Below are 26,959 nucleotides of genomic sequence, written 5' to 3'. Positions count from 1 at the left end.
ATTGACTTTCCCCTAAGAAGGGCTAACAATGTGGACTGACCACTCTCTGGACATACACATTCAAGGTATTTGCAGAACAGCCTCAGGGAAGGCTTCCTCTGGAATCAGATATCTCCCTTAGCCACTTTCAAGGACTAACAGTAATAACAGTCCACATGCAAGTCTCCTGATTTAAGGTAAATTCCACAAGGAGACACCGCCTAGGTCAGGTGAAAGTAAGTAATAGCTTTACACAATTTAGCTCGGACCCTCCCTTCTTACAGCATTACCAACTCTATAGACCTTTAACTCTTTACCTAACCACTTCTAGGAATATTTAGATAACCTTCTGCGCTGACAGCTATGGTCAGCTAGAACCTCAGTTCAAACCTCCCTGTAATTATCATCATTGGGAGCATCGGGCCAGGTCCATCCCCAGATGGAGGAAAGTACCTTATCAGAGATACCTCTGTACTCTCTAAGAACAGACTTAAGCATCCAGGATACCTGTTTGAGAAGGCCTAGCGGATGTGCCAATTAAGCTTAACTTCCTCCTTTCCCAAATCTTACCTCTAGTCCCAGATCTCCCTTTAACTATCACCAGAGGCATCTAGCTGTACACACAGGTTGCCCAGTGACTGAGCATACTTTCCCCCACCCTGCAGAAAAACGGCAGATAGCTTGGACAGATATGAGCCACAGGAAAAAAGGCAGTTTTATTTTCTCCCATTGACCTAGCAACTTATAGATTCTTAACATTTTCTACCAATCACGCTTAAGACTATAGTTGAGCACATAAAATCCCTCTTCTTAGATATTACCCAAATTTAGCCTTTAGTTAATTCATTTCCCCATTGGTCACTTCCCTTTGGGGTTGCAAATGATAATTAATGGTTATTGCCTCTCAATGTGATTCTTATCACCCCTCTGTTTGACCCTGGAAGCCTGGCTTTGCACTGCCAAGGGATTACTGCTTGTAAGTGTATATATACCGGGACTCCCAGGGCACGAGAGGACAGAGAGATGGAGAACAAGGAGGGATAAGGAGGATTTTGACCAGAGAGTACGTGTGGACAAGATGGAAGATGAGGAAGAGTTAGATTAGGAAGCACTAGCTGGGTAAGAACAAGATGAAAAGGACCTATATGAGGCAGAATTAAGATAGAACTTAGAGGGAGCAGTAGATAAATAGAGAGAGAAATCAGGCAAGAAAGGAGCTAGGCAAGAAAGAGAACAGAACTGAAGCAGTGTATATAGGATGTTATGCCAGAGGAATTAAAGCAAGTGGACTATAGAGCTCGGTGTGTTGAGATTCTACTTCCCCAAAGCAGTCCTTTCCATTCGTAGTTCTCTCTCCTGAGCCCCTAGGATGTATAATATTAAGGCTGGTCTCTCTAATATTATACAAGACTACATGACAGTTCACAATGGTCTGTAACTTTAGTTCCATAGGGTCTGACTCCCATCCTGCTTCTGACCTCTGTGGGCACCAGGTACACAGAAAAACATGGAGACAAATACCCATACATATAAAAATGAAAAAAAAAATACAAAATTAAAAAAGAAAATGGCTTTGGGGCTGGAGAGATGACTTGGTAGTTAAAAGCCTTTGGCTTTCTTTTAGAGGACCTTAATATAGTTCCCAGCAGCCACACTAGGTAGTTCTAAACCAAACTCCAACTTCAGGGAATCAGATGCATTTTTTAGCCACCTGCACACACATGCACACATGTACACAAATAAATAATAAAATAAATAGCTTTAAAAAATGGATCTGGGCATGGTGGCTCTTGCTTGCTGTCCGAACACATGGGAGGTAGGTACAAAGATAAAATTGCCTTGAGTTCCAAGCCAGTCTGGGACAAAGAAAGGAGGCACATTGGGGAGAGGGAGAGATTGAAAGGAAATACAGATTGCATTGATAGAAACAGTCACATGAGAATTCTCATAGATGTCTCAGTGATTTGCCCATTCATGTATTCCTTAGCCCTTAGTTAAATGTATAATCAAGCATTAACGATAAAAAGGGAACAACTTTGAAAGCTGTTTGCAGTGTCAGCCTTCTTTGTTGGATCTGTTAGAAGCCCAGGTTCTGTGGCTTGAACATCCTACTCTTGGGTCCCTGGGCTGGTTAGTTTTCTGTCAACTCGGCATAAACTGGAGTCATCTGGGAAGAGTGAGTTTCAATTGAGGAGTGGCCCCTATCAGGTTGGCCTGTAGATGAGCCTGTGAGGCATTCTCTTGATGATTGATGTAGGAGGGCCCCACCCGTTATGACATCCCTGGATTTGGGGAGGTAGAGGAAAAGGGAGCTGAGTGTGAGCCTGAGAGCAAGCCAGTAAGCAGCACTCTCCCACGGCCTCTGCTTCAGTTCCTGCCTGGAGTTGCTGCCCCGACTGCTTTCATGATGAAAGATGCTGCATGCTGTAAGATGAGATAAACCCGCTCCTCCAAAAGTTGCTTTTGGTCATGGCATTTGTCACGATAGAAAAAGCAAACTGGGACAGCCCCTAAGAATGGCTGCGATGGAACTAATGGGTTATTTTCTTACCCCCAGGGGGTCTCTTTCAGGACGGCGCCTTTGCTGTAGAGAACAGGAGGCAGTGGGATGCCAGAGCCCCTCAGACTCTGCTGCAGATGATGGCAACAGCAGACGTCACCTCCCCCTGCCCCACCATGCCTGACGGTGAGTCTTTGGTCAGTTATTGTCAACCAGCGGCAAGGGGAAACCGGGGCCCGGCACAGCCGCGCTGCCAACACACACTGATCGGAATAGTTGTCACTTCCCAGTCACTCAACATTCTTCACAGACACTGTTTGGCCTCACGAGTATCAAGCTGAGGCTTGTCTACTAGTTATCCTAGTGGTCGGTGACTCCGGTCATACAAAGTCAAGGAAGAAAATTGCACCTGCATCTTTCCTGAAGGGAGAGGTGGGAATCAAGAGGGGAGTCTACTTACTTAATTCCCCGAGCCAGCTTGATTACAGCCTTGTCATTTCATCCATGATTTTTTTTTCCCCTCAGCAATAAAATTGGTCTTAGGGTTAGGGATACAACTCTGCTGTCAAGGGCTTGTCTAGCATGTGCAAGGACCTGGGTTCAAGCTCCAGAAAACTCAGGTGGTCATGTTTATGCAACAAGCAGATTTTACTCACCTAGTCATTCCCAAACCCTTGGAAGTTATCTTAATAAGCAAGGAAAGTTTGTATTGCTCACTTCCTTGTTCCTCTTCATTACTTAACCCTGAGAATGGGTTAAAATTTAAAACTGTGCTATAAGTTGAGTGGACAGTCATCCATGTCCTTGGATTCAATTACTCCCAAATGGAAAATATTCAGAAAGGCTTTCATGTGTGCTGAACACATACAGATGTTTTCTTGTCATTGTTCCCTAAGTAGTACAGTATAACAATAATGTAATCTGTGCTGAACACATACAGATGTTTTCTTGTCATCGTTCCTGAAGCAGTACAGTATAACAATGATGTACGCAGTGTTTGCATTGTGCTGTGCTGGACAAATGATCTAGGGTTGATTCAAAGCTTAGGGAATAGGCTGGAGAGATGGCTCAGCAGTTCAGTTCCCAGCACCCAAATATGGAGGCTCACAACCCCATGTAACTCTAGTTGTGGGAGACCCAAACCCTCTTCTGGCCTCTTCAAGTACTGCAACTAGACACGTAAACCTACACCCTCACACATATATACATAATTACTAAAAAAATAAAAAATAAAAATAAAAATTAAATCTTAAAAAATAAAGTATGCTGGTAATTAGGCATGGTGGTACATGCTGTAGTCCCAACATTTGGAAGGTAGAAATGGAGACCAGGAGTGCCAGGAGTTCAAGATCATCCTCAGGTACATAGATAGTTCAAAGCTAGCGTGAACTACATGAGACAGACACTGTCTCATCCTCACCCCCTATAAAAGTATGTGGGAAGGTGAGCATATGTTTTATGCAAATAGTGCCTATTGCCTATAAACTATTTAGTCATATACATACCTAAAATATTTTATTTTATTTTTTTTTAAGTTATATATCCTTGTGTCTGTGTGTGGATAGATACACGTTGGCACAGTGCCTGTGGAGGCCACAGGCATAGCATCTCTCTGAAGCTGGAGTTACAGGTAGTTGAAAGAGACCACATGGGAAGCAAACTTGAATCTTCTGAAAGAGCAGCAAGTGCTTTCAGCTGCTGGACCATCTCTCCGGCCCACATGCACAGACTTTTATACCATTGGATGTCCTGCAATTAATCCGCTTTGGGTGCCAAGGGATAAGTGTGTATCACTAAAATGAGTTATTATAAGTGTATGATTCACTAAGACATCTGAGGGTGAACCCAACTTAAAAATAAGCACATGGAAACTTACCACAGTTCACAAAGTAAAATATGACTCTCTTCTCATCAACCTGTGAGAAAAAGGCAGTAAAGATTTTTTTTTTTTTTTTTTTTAATACTGGTCTCTTTATTAATAAAATGAGGAATGTGATTTCATCCATGGTTCCGACATTCCATGGTCTTATAAAAACTGAAACAAAGAAGCATCTTGATTTTTGCTAATGCAGTATCCTTTTCAGATGGCCAAGTTATTGTGATGGAAGGTAGTCCAGGAAATGGGAAGCAGTGGTGGTGTGATGTGCCAGGGACCCTGAGTGCTGTGACAGCAGCACAGGCCTGCAGTAGCCCATTGTCTGCCAGTGGAGGGGAATCCGGTACGTAGTTCATTTTTAATGAAGCTATTGGTATCCCTAAGGAATCACGTCAATGCTTTATGAATGCAAAAAGGTACTAACCGTACATTTGGCTTGGAGAGAGAAGTGGGAACATGTCTTGCCTTGTCTGATTTGCTCTAATCAAGCTGTTTCCAAGTGGTGTAACAAATGGCATGAGCTGGGCGGTGGTGGCACATGCCTTTAATCCCAGCACTCGGGAGGCAGAGGCAGGCGGATCTCTGTGAGTTCGAGGCCAGCCTGGTCTACAAAGCGAGTTCCAGGAAAGGCACAAAGCTACACAGAGAAACCCTGTCTCGAAAAACCAACAAAACAAAACAAAACAAAACAAAACAAAACAAAACAAAACAAACAAAACAAAAACAAAAAAACAAGTGACATGAACTTCCAAGGACAGAAGCATAATTTTGTGTAGCATTTGAAGGTGGCAACTGATGAAAAGGACTAGCACCCTGGGGTGATAATCTAGCATTGCTGAGCTCTGATAGGTTACAGTGGACCTACTTTATTTTCCTATGGGTAGTAAGAATGCAAACCAAAATAGTTCATTTTGTTTTGTTTCCACTGTTTTTTTTGTTAAAGACTGTGTGTCACTATGTAGCTCTGGATGGCTGGATGGCCTGGAACTCTTTACTATGTAGACCAGGTTGGCCTTGAACTCACAGAGACCCATTTGCCTCTGCCTCCTGAGTGTTCTTCATTTTTAAAGCAATACCCATCCCCTCTTTCTCGTCAGAATCTTTTCTTGTCCAAGAAAATATCCAGCTTATAGGTGCAAGTGATTCTTCTGCTTCTTGAGTAGCTGGGATGACAAGCACACATCATTAAATACAGCTACATTAGATATTATATTTTATATATTATATATAAAATTTTATATATATATAAAATATCACACACACACACACACACACACACACACACACACACACACAAACACTGTGCCTGTGCCTCCTGAGTGCTAGAATTAAAGGTATGCACCAGCACACCTGACTATCTATATTATATTTTTATTAACAGATTTTCTTATTGACTCAAAATGGCTATTATATAATTCATCTTTGTTTAAACTTAGATTCATTACTAAGTGATTTATTTTCCACTGAATCAAAATATAATTTTCTCTGTTACAGTTTAACTTTTTCCTAGGCTGTTTGCATCTGTGTTATTGTTTAACATACTTTTCCCTGGGATGTTTACACTAAATCATTCTGGGGAAATCAAGCATAGGTCAGGCATGGTGCTGTAGGCCGTTGACCCTAGCACTTCAGAAGTACAGGCTGGAAGACCTATGTTGAGACAGCCTGAGTGTTAGACATGGGTTCGAGGGTTCCAGGAAAATGGCCACATGATCCAAAGTATTTCAGCAGGGCAAAAAGTTTTACTTCTGCAGAAGGGTGTGTAGTCCTGTCAACCAAGCAGGCAAGCACACACAGCTGGGCCCTGATGGACTTTTATTCTGAACACAGGAGGAATAAAGAAACAACCAGATATAGATAGTCTAATACCTGAAAAAACAAATTTAAAACCCAAACTAATCAGAAGAGATAGAGAAGGACATTTACACTCCTTAAAGGAGAAAACCTGAGGATATTACAGTCTTAACATGTGTGCACCAGAGAGACACTCACTCACTTTCATAAAAACAAATGCTATTAAATCTAAAGCCATAGATTGACTCTGACACAGTGATACTGGGAAACTTCAGCACTCTGATCGGTCTGGACAAAAACTAGAGTAATGGTGGGGCTAAATGACATCATAAATCAACTAGATCTAACAGACATCTGCAGGACACTCCACCCAAACACTAGAGCATACATTTCATTTATTCTCAGTGGTCCATGAAACTGTCTGCAAAATCAACCACATAGGAGGACACAAGAAGTCTCAACAAATTTACAGAAGAGCATTGAAATGACATCCTTCATATTATCTGACCACAAAGGCATAAAGCTGTGTTGATACCCAGCTTTATTTGTATTAATACTAGGTATTAACCAAAGTTAAATCAAATAGAATAGCAATAGAAAGAACAGAAAGTACACAGACTCGTGGAAAGTAAACAATATACTACTGAATGAAAATTGTGTCAATGGAGAAATCAAGAAGGAAGTTTAACACTTCCTAGAACTGAATGAAAAAATGAAACACAATATGCCCAAATCTATGGGACACAATGAAGCATTCATAAGTACAAAGTTTATAGCACTAAGTGCTTGCATAAAAAAACCTGTGGAGATTGAACATTAATAACATAATGCTAAACCTGAGGGTCTTGGAAAAGAAGAGCAAACAACGCTCAAATGGAGTAGATGGGAAGTGATACTAAGAGTCAGGGCTGAAGTGAGTGAACACGAACAACAGCAACAACAGCGAAGTATACAAAACATCAATTTAAAAAAGAGCTGCTGCTTTAAAAGTGATCAAGATTGACCAATATACTTTACCCAAATAACTAAAACAGAAAAAGAAGACCCAAGTTAATCAAAGCAGAGATGAAGGGGAGACATTATAACAGACCCTGAGGGAATTCAGAGAATCACAATGTACCATAAAATTCTATACTCCACCAAACTGGGAAATCTACAAAAAAGAAAGAAAGAAAAAGATGGATAAATTTCTTAATACATCTTAGGTCTTAATATGACCTACCAAAGTCGAATCAAATTGAAGTAAATAATTTAAACAGACACGTAACAGCCAATAAGATGGAAGCAGTAATAAAACTCTACCAACTAAAAAATGCTCAACCCAGATAGATTTTTCAAAGATTTTCAAACTTTCAGACCTCCAAAGAAGAACTAACAACACTCCTTAAATTATTTCACAAACTAGAAAAGGAACACTTTAAAATTCTTTTTATGAAGCCAGGATCACCTTGATACCCAAACAAGACAGATATCTAATACCACACACACACACACACACACACACACACACACACACACACACACACACACACACCAAGAAAGAAAGAAAATTATTGGCCAAGTTTTCTAATCAACATAGATGGAAAAATTCTCAATAAAATACTTATAAACTAAATTCAAGAACACATCAAATAGATTATCTACCATGATTAAGTTGGATGCATCAAAGAGATACAAGGATGGTTTAACATAAGTCAATAAATAAATTTAGTGTTGGAGTCAAGGCTTGTGCCAGAAAAAGAGGCTAGATTCAAAATGGAACAAAGGAAGTGGTGGGACCCTTCTCAGCTAATCCTGCAACCAGTGAAAAGAAAAAACCTAAGGAATTTTCTGCTCCTAAAAAGAAATGATAAAAGCTTATTCAAATGTCGTGCAAGGAGGGGGCCATACTCCATCCAAGCAGGCATCTGACCTTGGTGTTTTGTCACAGCAATAGAAAAGTAACTAAGACACCAGAAAAGAACTTGTCCAGCCCAGGTTGGCCTCAAACTCATTTCTCCTCCTGCCTCCGCTTCCCAAGTGCTGTGGTTGCTCCTGGCAGATGTTGCCATGCCCAGATCAAGATTATTATTTGCGATAATAAGAATGAATACAAAGACCCAGCTGCAATGATGGTGTGTATGTGTATACTTCCAGTTTGCTCTGCAGGCCACATCACTATGTGCATAAACCACAGATACACACTGGTTTTACAGAAATGGAGAAGAATAAGGATGGTTCAGTTTTGGCAAGTGTTGAGTTTTGATACTCATACTTTTCTTAAAATTTCTATACAACCTCCAAATGGGGTAATTTTATCTCTTTCTGACAAAATTTTGTCTGATCCTTATTGTGATACTCATTTTTTTTATGTCTTCTTGTGTTGCCCACTACTTTTAGTACAGTGCCAAATAACTGAATACTGCATTAATTGCTTTTCTCATCACTGATACTAAATACTCAATAAGATGAAACTTAAGGGACAAATGACTTCTTTTGGTTCATGATTTGAGGAGCCACTGTCTATCATGGCATGGCAGGAAGGCATGGCAGAAGCTGTCTCTGTGGTGGCAGGAGTATGTGGCACCTGCTTGCACATACCTCAGTGCACCAGGAAGCAGAGATGAATCAGGAACAGGCATGCCTATACAACTCATGGCTCTTTGCCCAGCAACCCACTTTCTCCATTTGGAACCACTTCCAAAGGTTCTACAGCTTCCTTACATAGTACCAGCAGCTGGTGCCCGAGTATTCCAACACTTGAGCCTGTGGGGGACATTTTGCATCCAAACCACAACATGTATCTGTTGGCATCCCTGTCAGTACTTTGTTTTGCCATCATGAATGGCATTCACTGTAGGTTTGTGGGTATATGTTGTTCATCAGTGCATAGATTAGTCTACTTTAATCTTTACCATTTCTTTCAGTAGTAATGGTAAAACCACAGCTTCCTCAAGAAAACCAGGAAGAGACAGAAGTAGCCGCTGGCATTGTAGTGGGTGATGAGCAGTTGGATCCAGGATCAGATGGTGACATGTGAGTAGGTCATATGCAAGTGAGATAGAAGATGGCCCATGGAGACCTACCTAAGGAGACCAAGTTTTATAATATAAATGGATTTGTTTGGGCTCTGTTCCCATCCCCCCTTCTCTGTGGTGTGCATGGGTGTGCAGAGATGCATGTGTATCTGTGTCTAGCAGAATTTTTTTTCTGTTTTAGGGTTGAATCATAGGCTTGCTTCACACTGGGGTACACATCTATAATCTCAACACTTGAGAGTTATAGGAAGGAAGGCAGGAGGATCAAGAATTCAATGTCATCTTCAGCTACAAGCAAATTCAAAGCCAGCCCAGGCTATATGACATCCCGTCTCAACTCTGTCCCTCACAAAATGATTAATTGCATCATATTAAATATATATGCATGCAGGGTGGTGGTGGCACAGGCCTTTAATCTCAGCATTCAGGAGGCAGGCAGATCTCTATTGAATTCAAGGCCAGCCTGGTCTATAAAGTGAGTTCCTGGACAGCCAGGGCTGTTTTGCAGAGAAACCCTGTCTCAAAAAACAAAAACAAAAACCCCTCAAAACTCATATATATGTGAGCCTATGGGGAGCATTCTCACTCAAACTACCACACTTGGGGAAAAAAATCTCACAAGGAATTTGTAAGCTCAGAGTTGAGTTTGCTTGGATTTGGAGTTTGAATCACAGCATGTACGTGGCCTGGAAACCACTGCACTGAGAAACCAGCATTAAGAGTAACATTAAAGGATGTTATTACTCCTAGCATCTCAGAAGAAGTAAATATAAAACATGTGATATATTTATAGTGTTATAATGTGCTGAATTTTCTCAGGAGAAATGAAGACAAGTTCATAATTGAAGTGTGAAAACAGCATCTAGCCAGATGAGACTCTCTTTCAAAACAAAATAAAATGCTGTCACTCAGCATCTACTATGAGAGACTGCAAACACAAGAAATAGCTGAATTAGGCCATGAAGAACTTCATATAATTATATTGTGAAGAATGTATTTTAAGTTATTTAATTAAAACAGGGACTTGGGGCAGGGAGAACTCAGGTCAGTAGAAGAATGCCTGTTTAACATGTATGAGAACTTGGGTTTGTTTCTGATTTTGTTTTTTGAAATAGGATCTTACTGTGCAGCTTAGGCTCACCTTTAACTTGCAATCCTCCTGCCTCAGCTTCTCTAGTGTTGGGTATAGGCATGAGCCACCATACCTGTAATATGTGGTGTGTGTGTGTGTGTGTGTGTGTGTGTGAGAGAGAGAGAGAGAGAGAGAGAGAGAGAGAGAGACAGAGACAGAGACAGAGAAGAGAGAGAGAAGAGACAGAGACAGAGGGAGGGAGAGAGGGAGAGGAGGGAGAAGGGAGAGGGAGAGGGAGAGAGGAGAGGGAGGGAGAGAAGAGAGAGAGAGAGAGAGAGAGAGAGAGAGAGAGAACTGACTCTTGAAAGTTTGTCCTCTAACTTCCACATGCTTACCATTCATACACATACCATTCATACACATAATAATAAAAAATAAAAAGATCAGGGCAGTGGCGCAACTTTAATCAGCACTGGAGCAGAGCAGCGGATCTCTGTAGTTAAGCAGCCTGCTACAATGAGCTCAGAAAGCGCAAAGCTACGCAGAGAAACTGTCTCGAAAAACCAAAAAATAAAAAAATAAAAAGATCTTAGTATTTAGGCTGCTAAAACAAAAAGCTTTGGATTGGTTACTTATAAAGAACGAAGTATACAGTTCTGCAATCTGTTGAATTCAAGATTTGATGTCTGGTGAGGACTAAGTCCTGGGTTCAAAGCTACTGTCTAGCACTGTTCTCACTGAGTGGAAGGGAAAAACATTCCATCAGGCTCCTTTTCTAAAGCAATGTCCTATTCATTAAGCCTTGCTCTCATGGCTTAATCACTTCTCCAAACCCTGTAATTTCCCATCTATTACAGGTTTAGAACTTACCTGAAATGTGTAGGAGCAGTGGTGTTTTGAATAAGGGATTCCCATCTGTACTGCTCTCTCTCAAGCATCTCAACATGCTAAACAACCACCACCACCACCACCACCACCACCACCACCACCACCACCACCACCACCATGCTCAACTGTCGTCCAGGGCTGGGCTCCTGGAGGACTGAGCATGAGCTGCCTGTACCTTGTCACCTCTGTTGCCTCCCATTGCTTTCTCAGTCCATTTGATGATGGCCCATTCTGCCTGGTACTCTTAGGAATGGGGACATAGTTTCTCTAAGGTCATCTGCTGCCACGAATTACTAAGGCAAGCCATCATGTCTGTCTTCATCTGCCTCTTCCCTTGGTTAATTATAGCCACACATTGCTTAATGAGAGGACTAGCTCTTGGAAATGTACTGTTAGGTGATTTCATCTTTGTATGGACCTCATAGTGTGCACATACACAAACCTACACGGTGTAGGCCAGTCACTCCACCTGGCCTCTTTTGTTTTTGTTTTTCTAGACAGGGTGTCTCTGTGTAGCCCTAGCTGTCCTGGAACATGCTCTATAGACTGGGCTAGCCTCAAACACAACCTGCCTCTGCCTCATGAGTGCTGGGATGAAGGGCCTGCACCACTGCCTGGTTCAGATGACCTTTTGCCAAAGTCAAGAAACACTACACACAGGCTACATGGGGCTGCATCTAGTGTAACAGTGGTTTTTTTTTTCCGGTGTGTGTGTGTGTGTGTGTGTGTGTGTGTGTGTGTGTGTGTGTGTGTGTGTATGTGTTTCTATTTTTGAGGCAGGGACTCAGATATCCCGGACTGGCTATGTAGTCAAGGGCAGTCTTGAACTTGAGTATCTTCTGTCTCCACTTCCTGTGTGTTGGGTTTATAGGGATGTGCCGCCATCTTTAATCAGTGCTGTATAGCAAGCTTTAGACTTCACATGCTAGGCAAGCACTCTACCAACTGAGCCACATCCCCAGCCCAGTGTAAACATGTTATGCAGCAGCCTTTTTTTTTCTAGGTAGGGATAAACATGAGGACCTGAGCTTGGAGTCCAGCACCCACCTAAAACAGGCTTGGCTTTGTGTGCTTGTAACCTGTGCACACAAATAGTAGGATTGTTGGCTTATCTAGAGCCTAGTTCTGAGTTTGATGAGGGACAGTCTTGAAGGAATAATGTAGAGTGACAGAGCAGGACCCCCCATGTCCTTCCCTGGCCTCTGCATGAATGTATATGTGCGCCTGCACCTACATCTGCACACACATTCAGTCGCATATACTTCCTTCCCCAGACCAAACTGATATAATAATTTGTTATCTGATGAACATCCAAGTTGTGTAATGCTCAGGTGGAAGCAGGGAATGAAAAAGGAAACTAGTTTTTCTAATATGGCTTTTATATCATAACACTGATTTTGACTGCTTATTATTTCAGAAAATTTGAAGAGTCTGAAGATGAGTTGAGAAGTGAAATAATAGAATCCCTAGAAAAACTTGCAACTTCCACAGAAGAAAGGGAAGAGGCTTCCAGCTCCTCTAAGAATGCTGAAAAGCCAGGAGAGAAAGAAAGCATAAACCTGCCAGTCTAGAAACTCCAGTGAAGGTCTGGAAGCTGGTTTTGGCCCATCTACTCTGTATTGCTAAGGCCACAGTTCATCAAACGCAAGTCAAAATGTGCAAGCCTGAATACTATTTCTCATTGCCGGGGATTCATGTCCTTAAAGAAAAATCCACTCTCTTACTGATTTTGTACACTTTGCCCTGATGATGCTCTCGAGTGACAACTCCGATGAATGCTGTTTTTAGCTTCAACTCTGTCTATTAAATTGAAGCTATCTGTTCATATCGCCACATTTGTCTTTAGAATAAAATTTATTAGAAAAAACAGCGTTGCCTATGTGTGGCAGCTATTACACTGGTCTTTGCTCAAATGGCACTAAGACTGTATTAACCCTTCCACTTCCCTTCTACGTGACTTGTACCATTTACACAGAGTCCAAGGGACAAACAGCAACAGAACACTGGAACTGTTGTTTTCCAAAACACAGGGGGATCTTACACTTTGGGGTGAGTAGAGAGTTAAGAGGAAGGACAGTGGGAGAAGTGAGGTGAATCACAGAGACCAATTTTCTTCTAGAAGTTTTCAGAAGTTCCTATCATAGCTGTGCAACAGAAGTAACTTTTCTGTTGAATTCACTGACATGAACACAGATGCACTCTTGTTTATTTATTCCAATCAAGGTTTTGGTATCAAGAATACTTTTATATAATATTCTGAAACACATATTCTGAAAGTACCAATAACACTGGTACTTATTTTAATTTTGCTTATATGATGACCCTGTAAAATACTCTGGAAATTATTAAAATAGTCTATATGGGGACTGGTAGTATAGCTCAGAGGTTAGCATGCACAAGAACTTGGGTTTGATTCCCAACACCAAAACCAAGTATATGAGCTATAACTAACTCACTTAAAGCATCTATAAAGGGCTAGAGAGATGGTCTGGCTGCTAAGAAGACTTGTCTTCCAGAGGATTCAGGACAGTGTTCTCCCCTCCCCCAAGAGCCATAGGCTATCCAACAAAATCCCCAGTACCAGATTTCAGAAACCTCCTTTTGGGTTATTGGTCATGAGAGATCAAGAGACTCCCGAAACAATATAGGCTGTTGCTATTGCCCTTGTTGCCTACCAGAGTTGAAGGGAAGTCTCTGTTGCTGAAGACATCACACACTTTGGACACAAGACTTGCAGGTTCAAGGCGACCTGACTGGAAAGCTTCCTCCTTGAGAACTAGATTTCATAATACTAGAAAGTACTTTGCCAGCTGCCAAGGGAGGATAGCAATCATTAGTCCTGCTCAGCCGAGATGCCTACAAGCCACAAGCTGTCTCTAAAGGTGCAACAGTGGTACTTATGTATTGGTGGTAACCAATAGCTGCCACATTGAATGCAAGCCCCACTCAACAGAAGGGAAATCATGTCTGGTTAGTGAGGTCATGGATTTTGGAGAAGGTATTACTGCTGCTTTCATAAACCAGTGTAATTCCTAACTGCATTCTAAATACTTGTATTTAAACCCACAGAGAAGGGTAGTTTTCTCCTCTGAGCAAAGCAGCTTCCTTTTGCAGATGAAGACTACTACAGAAAGCTACATCTGGTCAAAATGTAGAGAACAACCATCAGTGTGGTACCCAGTCCCAACTGATACATCTTACACAACGCTTACACCTAAGGTTCAGTGAGTGTTGCAGAAGAGAGGGGCAGGAAGATTTTAAGAGCTAGAGGACCAGGTAGTTGGTTGCAGTATTCTTATCTTCTAGATATGACGGAATCTACACCCACAAAATCTCAACAATATGCCTAAACAAGACCTGAACAATGACCACACCAGTTGATATGGATGAGAAAATCTCCTAGGGCAGAACCCTATAGATCAGTGGTTTTCAATCTTCCTAATGTCACCTTTCAATATAGTTCCTCATGTTGTGGTGACCACCAGTCATAAAATTATTTCATTGCTATGTCATAACTGTGATTTTACTACTGTTATGAATTGTAATGTAAATATCTGATATGCAGGATATCTGAGATGTGACCCCCAAAGGAGTCTCGACTCACAAGTTGAAAGCCTCTTCCCAGGATGAAGAGCTACAGAGAACTGATGACTGCTGAGAGAGAATTAGTCCTCCTCAGGGATTCTAATTGGTTATCCAATATCAAGTGATCATCCCTAAAAACAAATACAAGCAATACCAAAGGAACCCAGCAGGTTGTATTTACATATTTATTTGCATACACATGTAGCAATAATAATTAAAGAAAAAGAGACCATGAATTCCAGAGGTAGGAGAGTGTGAGGGGAAAGAGGAAGTGGAAAAATAATGTAAATATTTTAATTAAATTAAAGAAATCACCTGCCAGATTTAGATACAAGTGTATTTTGTATCAATAGCTCTACATCACAATTAGTTATAAATATATTATACAAAGACCATGTAACACATACTTCATAGTTGTGGTATCACTCACTGTAAATAGGAATGTGAATCTCCACTGCTGTGGACTCAAAACAGAATGCTTGGACCACTGAAAAAACCGTAATTGTAGAGGACTTAACGGCCACTCAGAAGTTTCCTAGAAACAGTTAGAGATGAGTCTTGACATTTTGCACAGTACCTGAAATCTAGTAAAAAAATAAATATCTGTAGTACCTTGTTAGGAACACTGGAAAAGAATATACATGTAAACCATATTTTATGCTTTTGATACATGAAAATAATTTTGAAAAGTTGGTGTAAAATGCTAAAAAATTGAGAATCCTTTCTTCTTCCATCACATCCTCTGTTTTCTTCATTCCAATTTCTTTTTCTTTGTTTTTGTTATTATTATTATTAATTTTTTTTTGGTTTTTTTCAAGACAGGGTTTCTCTGTATAGTTTTGGTGGCTGTCCTGGATCTCGCTCTGTAGACCAGGCTGGCCTCGAACTCACAGAGATCCTCCTGGCTCTGCCTCCTGAGTGCTGGGATTAAAGGTGTGCGCCACCACCGCCTGGCCTCATTCCAATTTCTAGAATCTTTAGTCCTCTTATTTTGTGTGGATGGGTAGGTAGGCTGTGTGAGCTACAGCCAAATCTTACCTCAAAGACTCGCCATAAAATAACAGGGCTGAGGGCCAGAACAACAGGTCATAATCCTGATTCTGTCATTAAACAGCTTTGTGATAATAAAAAAATCTACTCGGTTCTTTAAATTGTTTTGTCTGTAAAGTTGAAAATAAAATAGACAATGTGTAAGGTTCTTTCTACCTACAGACTCCACAATCTCTATGCAAACTGAATTATCTCCAACTTAAGCTCTGTTGGTGTGCCACACTGGGGACTGTCTGTTTTCCTGCTTTTCCATTGTAGTGAGTCAACAATATAATTGGGGGTAGATAATGAAGGTAGCCAGATCAAAACAAACAAACAAAAATAAAAACAGCTGGAGGAGACAGCAAGGAATAACGTGCCTCTTTTGTATGCCCTAACACAAATATCAGACAAACTGTGCGGGCAATTCCTTTAACTAGAAGGAACTCCTAATGTGCAAAATGACAAATGCCGTCACTACAGTCCTATCTCTGCACACACAATCACTTGTTGCTGTGCTGTGGCTTAGGCTTGCCCCACACACATTACAGCCAGCTACTTACAGAGTCACATCCCCAGCCTCCACACACTCGCCAGTTATTCAGAATAGAAGCTGGATGAAATTTACACTGATTCCCAGCTACTGGCTAAGAAAACAAAAGCTAGAGTCGTAAACACATCTTTAATTTAGAAGTACAGAAAACCTTTACTACTGGTTGTTACTTCTTTAAAAAAAAGTTTGAAAATTTGCCTTTATAGTGTTAAATTACTTGGTAAACAGGCAACAGGGGAATATACATTCTGACCTCTATATCAGGTGCTAGGGACCGTATCTGTCCCACTCATTAAGATTTCCAGAGGTCTAGGAGTGGCCGTGGTGAGGTGCATATTCAGAGGGAGAAAATGAGTAAGCTGGCACTAGAGTTTGTAGGCCATACTTGAAGAACCATATACTTTAAGTTAGTGGTTGTTTACCAGTACTCAGTTAGCTAGGTTTCCGGTACCATGTTCTCCCTCTAGTTGAGCTGGTCTTAGTCCAGTTTAAGAGCTTGGTTACTGTTAAGTATGCGGTGCAACCACCACTGCACCCTTAAGGTTTTCTTGCCATGCTGGGTTTTGTTTTTATGTGGTTCATAGGTGGCATAGCTGTTGGTTGCCTCCCTCCTTCAGAAGTTTGCATGGCACCTTCTTGTACCATGAAAGTTAGTTCTGGGGCAGCAACCGGGTCGTGTGTGTGTGTGTGTGTGTGTGTGTGTGTGTGCGCGCGCGCGTTCACGTGTGTGTCCTCTTCAAGTTAGTTCTAGCTTAAGGGTTTCTTGGCCCTGTTTCTGAAGTGCATGGGACTCCAGCAATTGGAACTTATTTTCTACTTCTAGGGGGTAACCAAGGGCAAAAGCAATAGGTCGTATGGTTTAGGAGTCTCTTGGACAGCCCTGGCCAACAACTCAAAAGAGGCTTCTCATGTCTGGTATTGGGTTTTTTTGTTAGGTGGTCTTTGGCTCTTGGAGGAAGGATCGTCAGCCCAGATAAGAAAAGTTCATTAAAATTATAAACATATTTTTATACACAGAATTACAGGTAGTACAGTTCTTTTTGGTGTTGTTTAGTAATTAACTGTATGACTCCTTGTGGCTTTTTTTTAGACATCCTTATTTTATTTTACCAGCCTCCCTCCTTTATTAACCTCTTTCTCCCTTCCCTTAAAAGCCACCCCCAACACACACACCACTTCCCCTATCAGGTCACTGTATCTTCGGTTGTTACGTTTACTAAAGCAATATTTAATTTTCAGAGTAGCTTCATATGCTTCACATCTTGTATCATAATTCTAAAAGGTATTAACACCTTGATTTCAGATGAAACAACCAGAATCAAAAAAATAAAGGCACAGCTTTAGTGTAGGTCAGGTATTTGTAAAAGGTGAAGCAAGGTCCAGCCCAGTATGCTAACTACCACCTGGCACTGTTTTCAAAATGCCATCTCATGATCCTTTACACTGTTTGCGAATTATGATATGACATGGTCAGTTTCAGAAAAGCAACTTAGCTTGATATTCTCTTAGCTAGAATATCTTCACAGTGGGGCTGTTAATGGATGAGAAACCTACAGAGACAAACTGTGGTAGGCTCTAAACAAAACCCAACTTCTACACACACCTAGTTATGGGAAAGATTGCTGCCTGTGTTTTGACTTCAACATCTGTACACACCCATGAAGAAATCAGTCCATCCCATCTCTTGACTGATGCTTTGGAATAGGATTAGAGATGCCTGTTTGAAGTTTCTTTTTCCTTTAAGAAAATTATTAGGTATACTTAAAAGGTTACTCATGTTGTTGTTTCCCAGGACTCCTGAGGTTGGGGTAAAGCTCTCACTGGTTAGAACACTTATGTACCACGAGCATGACTCTAGGTTCAATCTCTAACTCTAAACCCACCCCTCAAACAGAGTTTTTTTCAAAATATAAGACTAAATTTTAAAGTGTCACCTGATTATCTGCTGTCTGTTTCTCTCAGCACTTCCCTTTCCTCCGGAGGGAAGTGTTTGGCTGAGGTTGGCTCAGTGCATTCTGTGGTGTTAGGAATTCAAATGTCCCTGCTCCTGTTTTACACTCTGAGGCTCTACATTCTATCTCCAGCATCATAAAACAAATAAAAACCCAAGGAAGTTTTATGTTTTCTAAAGTACAGTGATTTGAAAACAGGATTTGGGGCTTAGGATGCAGCTCAGTTGGTAGAGTAATTGTCCAGCCTCCGTTGGGCTCTGGGTTCCATCCCTAGCACCGCATACACTGGACTTGTTAAGTGCATTACTATGATCATAGCATTCTTGGAGGTGGAGGCAGGGACATTCAAAGATTAAAATAAGGAAAGGAAAAGATAAAAAAGTTAAAATACATGAGTATGTAAAAATCTGATTGGTATTTTTTTCCTTTGAGATTTGTACTGTTCAGATTTTGAGGCCAAATACTAATGTAAAATCTGTTTACTAAGGTACACTTTTCCCATATAGGTAATTTTGCCATTTTGTTAAATACTACCTTGTCTATATACACATTGTCTATATACAATATTGCTCAGGCTGCCTTTATTACGATAGAGAATGAATTTAGAAAATAATTACATGTGAAGGTGTTTCTAAGTGAAGCATTTCCTTTGACTTTTTGGATGCTGGGATGGAACGCAGGACCTCGCACACACTAAGCACAGGCTCTACTACTGACCCACACCACATCTCCACTTTGTAGAAAATATCTAGACTGCACAGATTTGGCATTACGTAAGTAACTTCTCCACAGAAGACAGGAATGATACTTCAAACTCCTGGTCAGAAAATCTGCTTACAGACGCTCTAGCAGTTTTCCTGATTTGAAGTCTCTTTTCTGAAGACAGAGAAAGAATATGAGCCATGGTTTCAGCATAGCCTTCTTCACTCTCAGCCAGAAATCCAGTTATTTGTCCGTCATGAGGAATGACAATGTCAAGCTTTGGGCCTCCTGAATTGTGTGCAAGAATAATTGTACCAGCTGCCATACACTCCACAACTCCTGAGAAAGAAAACAACAACAACAAAAACATACAGACCTTTAAGTTTTTGATGAACACAAACTTTAAAAGATTCTGAGACCCAGGAACATTTGATTAAGTATCTGCAAGTCTGGAAATTTGCTTATTTAACATGATACAAAATAAAACAATCTAAGGGTTTTGTGTGTGTGCTTGCCTGTGAAGGTACCCGTGCAAGCCAGAGGTTGACTTCAGCTTGCTCTACTGCTCTCCACTGTTTGTCCAGACACTCCCTGATTTTGGAGCTCACTGTTTCTCTAGATTGTCCGGCCAGTGAGCTAAATAAAGACCACTAGACCAGCCATTCTCAACCTGTGGGTTGAACCCCTGAACCTCTTTTGTGGGGTGGGGGTTGAACAACCGTATCACAGGGGTCACCTAAGACCAAGTATAGATACTTACCATTTCTAACAGTAGCAAAATTACAGTTATGAAGTAGCAATGACAAGAATTTTATGGTTGGGGGTCATCATAACATGAAGAACTGTATTAAAGGGTCGTAGCATTAGGAAGGCTGAGACCCACTGCACTAGACTCTCCACCACTACCACCAGTGGGGGATCATAGGCATGCTGCCACACCTGCCTTTTCCATGGGTGCTGGGGACTTGACTAGGTCCTAATGCTTCCACAGTGAGTAGTATACTCAGTGGGTTACCTTCCCAGCACCCAGGCTTTTAAGTCTTTTAGTCTACAAAGTGTCATAATAATGCTGCTTCATTCTTGATTAAAACAGACAAGTAGATGGAGGTCTATAGACATCTTCTATAAAGAAATACACTGGGACTGAGGCTGTAGCTCAATGGGTAGGATGCTTGCCTAGCATGCATGAAACCCTAGGTTTCAACCCTAGCACCACACAAAAACTACATATGATGGTGCATAGCTATATACCATTGGGAGGTAGATGGAGAAACATCAAGAGTTCAAGGTCATCCCTAGTTACACAGCAAGTTCCAGGACAGTCTGGGCTATGTGAGACCCTGTCTCAAAGGAAAAAATAAAGAATATACTACACAAAGTAGAAGACTACACAATATTGCCAAGATGACAAAAGATCAACAAGTATCAGAAAGATAGAAAGAAAACACCAAAAGTAAAGTTTTAAGAGGTTCAATAAGATCAGAAGATGAAAGTGTAAACAACCTTAGAGAACTAAAGTGTGCTGCTGCTCACAAAACATACAGCTGCCTGTGTTCAACAGCAAGGTGGAGTTGGGTAGGTGTTGGTTACTGCCTGTCTCACGATGTATATGAAGGTATAAATTACTCTCTCCAGCCTTACCCAGCTGCACTCTTTCACTTCCTTTCATAAATAGACCTCGCAATGATGTTGTCTGTACTCAGACTCCGTGTGCTCTCACTGTTTCACCCTGGCTTCCTGTTCTCTTGCCACACTCATCTTTCCCTAGGTCACTGGTGGCCTCTTCCTTTCTCCAGTGTGCAGCCTTTTCTTTTTGTCACTAACCACCAGTTCTGTGTTTGCAAAGCACAGTCCATGACCATCTCTGCAGCTTCCCCCTCGTCTGCCTGCTCACCTGCTCCTGCTCAGCTCTTTACTGAGGCTCCTCTTGCTCCATACTTTCCCCTGGTGATCTCTGCCACACCTGCAGCTGCCTGTGTCACTCTGTATTAGTCAGGGTTCTCTAAGGGAACAGAACTCACAGACTAAGTACATATATTAACGGATTTATTAGAGTGACTTACAGCCTTAGTAGAGGCTTCTAGAACAATCAAAGGCACTGTGGTGGTTTGAAGGAGAATGTTCTCCATAAGCCCATATATTTGAGTATGTGGTTCCCAGTGGGTGGAACGGTTTGAGAAGGATTAGGAGGTGTGGCCTTGCTGGAGGAGATGTGTCACTGGGGGTGGGCTTTGACATTTCAAAAGATTCACACCATTCTCTGTGCATCTCTCTCTGACTCCAATTTGTGATCAAGATGTAAGCTTTCAGTTGTTTTCTGCCACCATGCCTTTGTGCTGCTAATATGGATTCTAATCCTGAAACCATGAACTCCCAATTTTTCTTTTATAAGTTGCTTGGTCATGGTGTTTGTCACAGCAATAGAAAAGATATTAAGATAAGGACTTTAATGCATATCTTGCAGTATCAAACAACTTGTTTGAAAGAAAGGAAAACTCACCAATCCCAAAATGCTCATTCCACATGGTATGCAGACCGATTGTTGCTTCAGACAGGTAGTTCTTCAATTCATCAAATGAGATGTTTATTTTAAATTCCACATTCTCTTGAACTCCCAAATTCTCAGAGAGCTTTCTCAGTTGGTTTACTCGAAGCTCATCCTCTTTGTTTCGACACCCTCCAATAAGGGCAAGTTTAAGTGAAGGGCGTGACTCAGCTGCCTTCTCATTTAGCAACTTAGCAAAGGCTTTGATCTGCAAAGCGTGATTCTTTTCAGGCCTGAACTGGCCAATGGAAACCAGCAAATGTCCTGGGGTCACCCTTTTCTCATGTAAGGGGATGTCCAGGAATGTCTGCACATCACAAGGTGGATAAACAATGTTAGTGCAATGCCCAACTTTCCACAGTGAGAGAATATGGTTTAGTGTCCAAGACGAATTCACCATGACTACATCACTGCATGAACCAACAAGGCCATAAATAAAAGCAAATAAACAGTAGTAGAGGAGCTTTGCTTTGCTGAGAAAAGCATTTCTGCTAATGAAAGCCGCATTATTAAATCCAGTGTTTTGATTCTTCACTACAGAGAGCATATCAGTGCTGATAGTGGGATAATGAACATAGCTTCCAACTCGGCAACCCCCTATATATTTAAACAGAGGGAGTGTGAAAGCATATCCCATTGAATCGATGTAAACATCAGGAACACGCTGCATCAGAGCTTCCCAGCCAAGAAGAATGGATCCAAGACTTTGGCCTAGCAATGTGAAGTGGGGATATTGAGAATCTTCCACAAGGTAGCGTTTCCTTAAGAAAACAAATTCCACTGGGTGAACTAACTTGATGTTAAATCTTCTGAAAGCACCTTCTAGTATCTGCTGACCACTGACATTAATGTCTCCAGTATATACAACATAAACTGCTTCAGGATACCTAAAACAAAATGTTATTAATTTGGGTTAGAATTAAGCCAAATGGTACAATTTCCTCATAATATAAGCAAGCTTATTTCTATACTAAATGTTTTCTACCCTTTTTCATTGATTGCATTTAAACTACTGACTCCACCCTTCCTTGAGGTTTTTACTCTTATTTTTTCAAATGAGACTATGTGCTGTAGTTTGTCACCTGCTTATTCTGCACTTGAAATCTAGTCTCTAGTCAAGTGGCATGAAAAGCAAAGGGACGCACAATGAGGTTAACAGGGATTGTGCCTTTGTAAATTGATTTTTTGCTGCTGAAGACTGAACTCAGGGCCTTGTGCACATGTAATACACACTTTACCCCTGAGCTACACTCAGACCTGTGGTACCTTATAAGAGGACTAAAGGAGTCTGTTCTCTCTATCACAACATGAAGATTCAGTAAGCAGTGGTTACCTACCAAGTGAGTCATATCCCTGGGCCCTGGATTGTGGGTTTCCCAACCTCTGGAATTACGAGTAATACATTTCTCACTTACAAACTATCCAGTCGAAGGCATTATGCTGCAGTCATCTGATGAGACTAAGATATCATGTCTTCTAATTATCTGCCATTCCTTCTACTATGGGTTTTAAATAGAGCAAATACCAACAGAAATTTCTGATGGATCAATAAGAGAGGTTTTCATTTTTAGGAATTATTAAAAAATTTTATTTTAAGTAGTTTAGCTGTAGTGCACTTGCCCATCATGCGCAAGGTCCTGAGTTCAACCTTTAGTGACACAAACAAGAAGACAAAGTGTTACAACCTCATTTTACATGGGTTTTTGTATAAAGCAGTAATGAAATACACAGAAAACAACTAAGATTCACTAAAGTTGTCTTGAGACAGGATCACAATTCTTTAAGATTTATTTTTGTTTATGTGTATTGTACGTGACTGTGTGAGTATATGCCACATGTATGTAGTAGGTACCCAGGAGGCCAGAAAGTGTTGGATACCTTAGGGCTAGAGTTTCAGGCAGTTATAAACCACCTCATTTGGATGCTTGGAATTGACTTAAGGTGCTCTGGAAGAGCAACAAGCACTCTTAGCATTACTTAGTATTTTCCCACTTCATCTGTAATTATCCTCCCCCAAATATGTAAATCTACATGATGAAGTTTAATTGGCTGGGGACAGTTAATCACATTCTTTTAAGAAATTAATTTCTGGCTCTGGTGACTTGTCTCAGTGGTTAAGAGTACTTGCTGTTCTTATAAATGACCTGGGTTCAGTTTCCAGTGTATACATGGCGGCTCATAAAGATCCAATGCCCTCTCTTCTGTGGGCAGTATATGCATATTGTGAACTTTCATACATGCAGGTAATAATAAGCATAAAATAAAAATAAATAAAATCTTTACAAAAAAATTAATTCCCTTATTTTAAAGTAGTTATAAATATATCGTTCCCTTTTTTGGTACCCCAATTTTCAGACAGACTTCCTCAGCTACTTAATTCTAATGTAACAAATTCTCTTAAACACATTGTAAGTTACATACATACATACATACATACATACATAAATTATATCCTGATTACAGTATAATATTAAAACTATAGACTTGGGCCAAGGAGACGGCTCAGTGGATAAAGCACATGCCACACAAGTGTGAGGACCAGTGTTTGTGAACCCTGAACCCACATAAAAGTGGCAACCATGAGTAATCTCAGCTCTCTGGAAAGCAAGGGGAATCTCTGGGCAAGCTGACTAGCTGGACTGGCAGGAATTCTGAGGTCCAGATAGAGATGCTACCTCAATAAAAAGTGGAGAGCAACTGAGGGTGACACCCAACATCAATTCTGGGCCTCTACACGAATGAGCACACATGCACACACAAATGCTCCCCTAAACTATATACTTATTTATTTCGTTTTTTTGTAAAGATTGTAAATCTTTCTCAGTTAAAAAGCATGCCAACTAAGGAAAAGGTTACGGCATTTAAGATAATTTGGGATGTTCTTCTAATGGGATTTGGGGTATGGTCTCCCCTGGAGAGGTTTCATACAAACCCCAGAGATTTATATATTTTTATACACTTTGAAAAGATTATTTTCAGGCGGACATATTAGTGCATGCCTTTAACCCTAGCACTTGGGAGGCAAAGGCGGGCAGATCTCTATGGGTTTGAGGTCAGCCTGGTCTACATAGTGTGTGCGTTCCAGGACAGCCAGAGCTACATGGTGAAACCCTGCCTCAATAAAACCAAGTATCGTTGAATAAAATTATTTTCTACAATGTTACTACACACACACACACACACACACACACACACACACACACACAGCTCATATCCCTTGTCCCCATATCTTGTCATCTTCCCTGTCCCAACAGATCTCTTCTTCCTAGCAAATCTTTTTCCTACCTTCATGTCTTTCCCTGGTGTGTGGGCATTTAATTAGGGGTGCCTGTATGAGCACAGGTGGAGAGTTATTTACTTAACCAAGGGCAACTTACTAGTGGCTACAGCACAATGGACTATAGCTCCCCCACCTCCAACAAGCATTAATTGCCTTGAGCTTCTCAGGAATGGGCGGGGCCTTAGGAGCCCCTCTCCATCTGTGATGGAATGTTGAAGGGTCTAGTCTCACACAGGTTTTGTTCATGTATGCAGCTTAGTGTTTTTATCTGAGAAATGAGAGCAGGTTTTAAAAGCCAGTTTTTTTTTTCTTTTGAGAGGTTGCCCAGGCTGGCTTACAACTCCAGTGCTCAAATGATCCTCCCACTTTAGCTGCTAGAGAAGGTGGGATGACCACTGTGTAACACTGTGCTGAACCTGAAATTCAGTATGTTCTTAGGAGGCAAGCAGCAATGTGTAGCGCATTAGCTAAGAAAGATGCATACCTACTTTTTCTGCAGGGCTTTCAAGGCACACCATAGAACCCTCTCTCCTCCGCCGCCCGCGTTGCAGTAAGGATGGAAAAATGCAACCACCATTTGATCTTTTCCATTTCTGCTGGTTGAAATGGACTTTTTCTTTCTCTGTAGATGTCGCCTGAATAGCCAAAGGACAATGACCAAATATACACACAAAACTCCACATAGAATTAGTCCAGGGAAGAGCAGTGAATAAAAAAATCTGAAATAAACAAAAGGTGAAAATCAATCTGTGTCAGTTTAAAAACAAGGCTACAAATTAAAGTTTACTTTTACATATTTGCTTAATATCTTTGTATCAGAGAGAATTTCTGTAGCTTATAAGTCTGATAACAAAATATCCAATTATTTTTAATACTTTTACCCCCCTTCTAGTAGTGGTGATTGAATTCAGGGTCTCATATATTCCAGGCAAACATTTAATCCCTAGCCAATATTTACCCATATTTTAGCAAAAGGCTTTAAAGAAAGGTAACTATAATCCAAGTTATGGATTACTCATCAAATCACCATTAAATGCAGAAAGTTAGCCATTATAACATACACAGTACAGAGCTGGAGGCATTCTCTATAGGAGGAAGAAACAAGAATGTGCTAGAACAAACTAGCCTATTCATATTTTTAACAATCACTTTAGAACTTGAAGCAGAAAGTGGAAAAATGAAGACGTAATACAAACTTTGGCAAGAACGCAGGTATTCACTGTTCTTCAGAACGCTATTTATTATACTACCTCTAAATTTTCTTTCTCTTTTTTTTTTTTTCCCGAGACAGAGACAAGGCTCTGTGTAGCCTTGGCTGTCCTGGACCTCACGCTGTAGACTAGGCTGGCCTCTAACTGACAGATTCGCCTGCCTCTGCGCCCGCCCCCCCCCCGCACCCCCCGGAGTGCTGGGATCATATGCATATGCCACCACCGCCCGCTGCTAGCTCTACAATTTCAACCTGAACAAAAGTACATAGGTGTTGAAGGCACTTAGGTAGGCCTTCCTAAGTCAGGAACATCTTGTGAAATCTAGAACTATTCCAACGGTGGTAATCACCAGGTGGAAATAATATTTCCTAATTTTTACACAGGAAACACTATTTATCTTAAAAGCAAAAACAATGTATTTATAATTTAAACATCAACCAGGAAAAAAATAAATAAATCAGCAGATGGTCAAGAAGCAGAGAATTTAACCAATCGGTTTACGAAGCAGAGAGAGAAGCGGCCACAACCGGCAAGGAAACAGCTGCTCAGCCAGGAGTGAGGCACGCGTAACAGCTGGGGTAAACTGAGGCACGGCGAAGGAAGCTCTTCTGCAGCCTCGAGCTGGGCTGCCCCAAGCACCTCCTCCACCAAGGAGGGGGACGCCTCGTGTGCGCGGGCCACCAGGCTCCTCACCTCAGCAGCGCGTACAAGCGACAGCTCCCCGTGTCCGCCGCCATCTTACCCCCACCCCCCCAACCTCGCAGCCCGGAAGCGCTTGACTGTTCTCCTACCCTATTGGCTCCTGAGGAAGCGTGCGCTGCTAGCCACGCCCCCTGCCTACGCCGCCTTCCGACGGGCTGCCAATAGCCGCTTCCCGCAGGCGGGGCGCACATGGGCCCGCCCACTGGGGCCGCACCGCAGGGGTGGTGGGCGTGGGGAGCCGGAGGGCGTGGCCTATGATGGACAGCGGGTTCTC

General features: G+C 41.4%; 2 protein-coding genes across 3 annotated transcripts in view; one reads left to right on the top strand and one right to left on the bottom strand.

Annotated features, from left to right (window-relative positions):
• Window positions 1-12,993, top strand: part of Nek5 (NIMA related kinase 5) — a 50,903-nt gene extending 37,910 nt beyond the window's left edge. For both annotated transcript variants that reach the window (XM_037211624.1, XM_037211623.1), the window contains exons 17-20: window positions 2,537-2,665; window positions 4,564-4,698; window positions 9,059-9,164; window positions 12,544-12,993. In XM_037211624.1, the coding sequence (XP_037067519.1) occupies window positions 2,537-2,665; window positions 4,564-4,698; window positions 9,059-9,164; window positions 12,544-12,697 (524 nt within the window). In that variant the 3' untranslated portion in view covers window positions 12,698-12,993. The remainder of the gene's footprint in view (window positions 1-2,536; window positions 2,666-4,563; window positions 4,699-9,058; window positions 9,165-12,543) is intronic.
• A 4,287-nt stretch (window positions 12,994-17,280) lies between these two features.
• Window positions 17,281-26,725, bottom strand: Alg11 (ALG11 alpha-1,2-mannosyltransferase). The gene is made up of 4 exons (XM_028860936.2): window positions 26,677-26,725; window positions 25,261-25,491; window positions 21,448-22,379; window positions 17,281-19,286 (listed from the first exon to the last, which is right to left on the bottom strand). The coding sequence occupies exons 1-4, from the start codon at window positions 26,718-26,720 to the stop codon at window positions 19,015-19,017; spliced, it is 1,479 nt and encodes a 492-aa protein (XP_028716769.1). The 5' UTR covers window positions 26,721-26,725; the 3' UTR covers window positions 17,281-19,014.
• Between the last annotated feature and the right edge of the window lie 234 nt (window positions 26,726-26,959).

Source organism: Peromyscus leucopus, chromosome 17 (genome assembly GCF_004664715.2).
Source record: "Peromyscus leucopus breed LL Stock chromosome 17, UCI_PerLeu_2.1, whole genome shotgun sequence".
NCBI classification, from domain to species: domain Eukaryota; kingdom Metazoa; phylum Chordata; class Mammalia; order Rodentia; family Cricetidae; genus Peromyscus; species Peromyscus leucopus.
This window is presented reverse-complemented; position numbering and strand designations above follow the sequence as displayed.

Coding starts and splice junctions, on each gene's coding strand:
- Alg11 (XM_028860936.2), bottom strand. CDS start 26,720: ATGGCGGCGGACACGGGGAGCTGTCGCTTGTACGCGCTGCTGAG. Junction 25,492..26,676: donor CGCTTGTACGCGCTGCTGAG/GTGAGGAGCCTG, acceptor TGTTTATTTCAG/ATTTTTTTATTCACTGCTCT. Junction 19,287..21,447: donor GAATGAGCATTTTGGGATTG/GTGAGTTTTCCT, acceptor TTTCTTTCTCAG/GAGTTGTGGAGTGTATGGCA.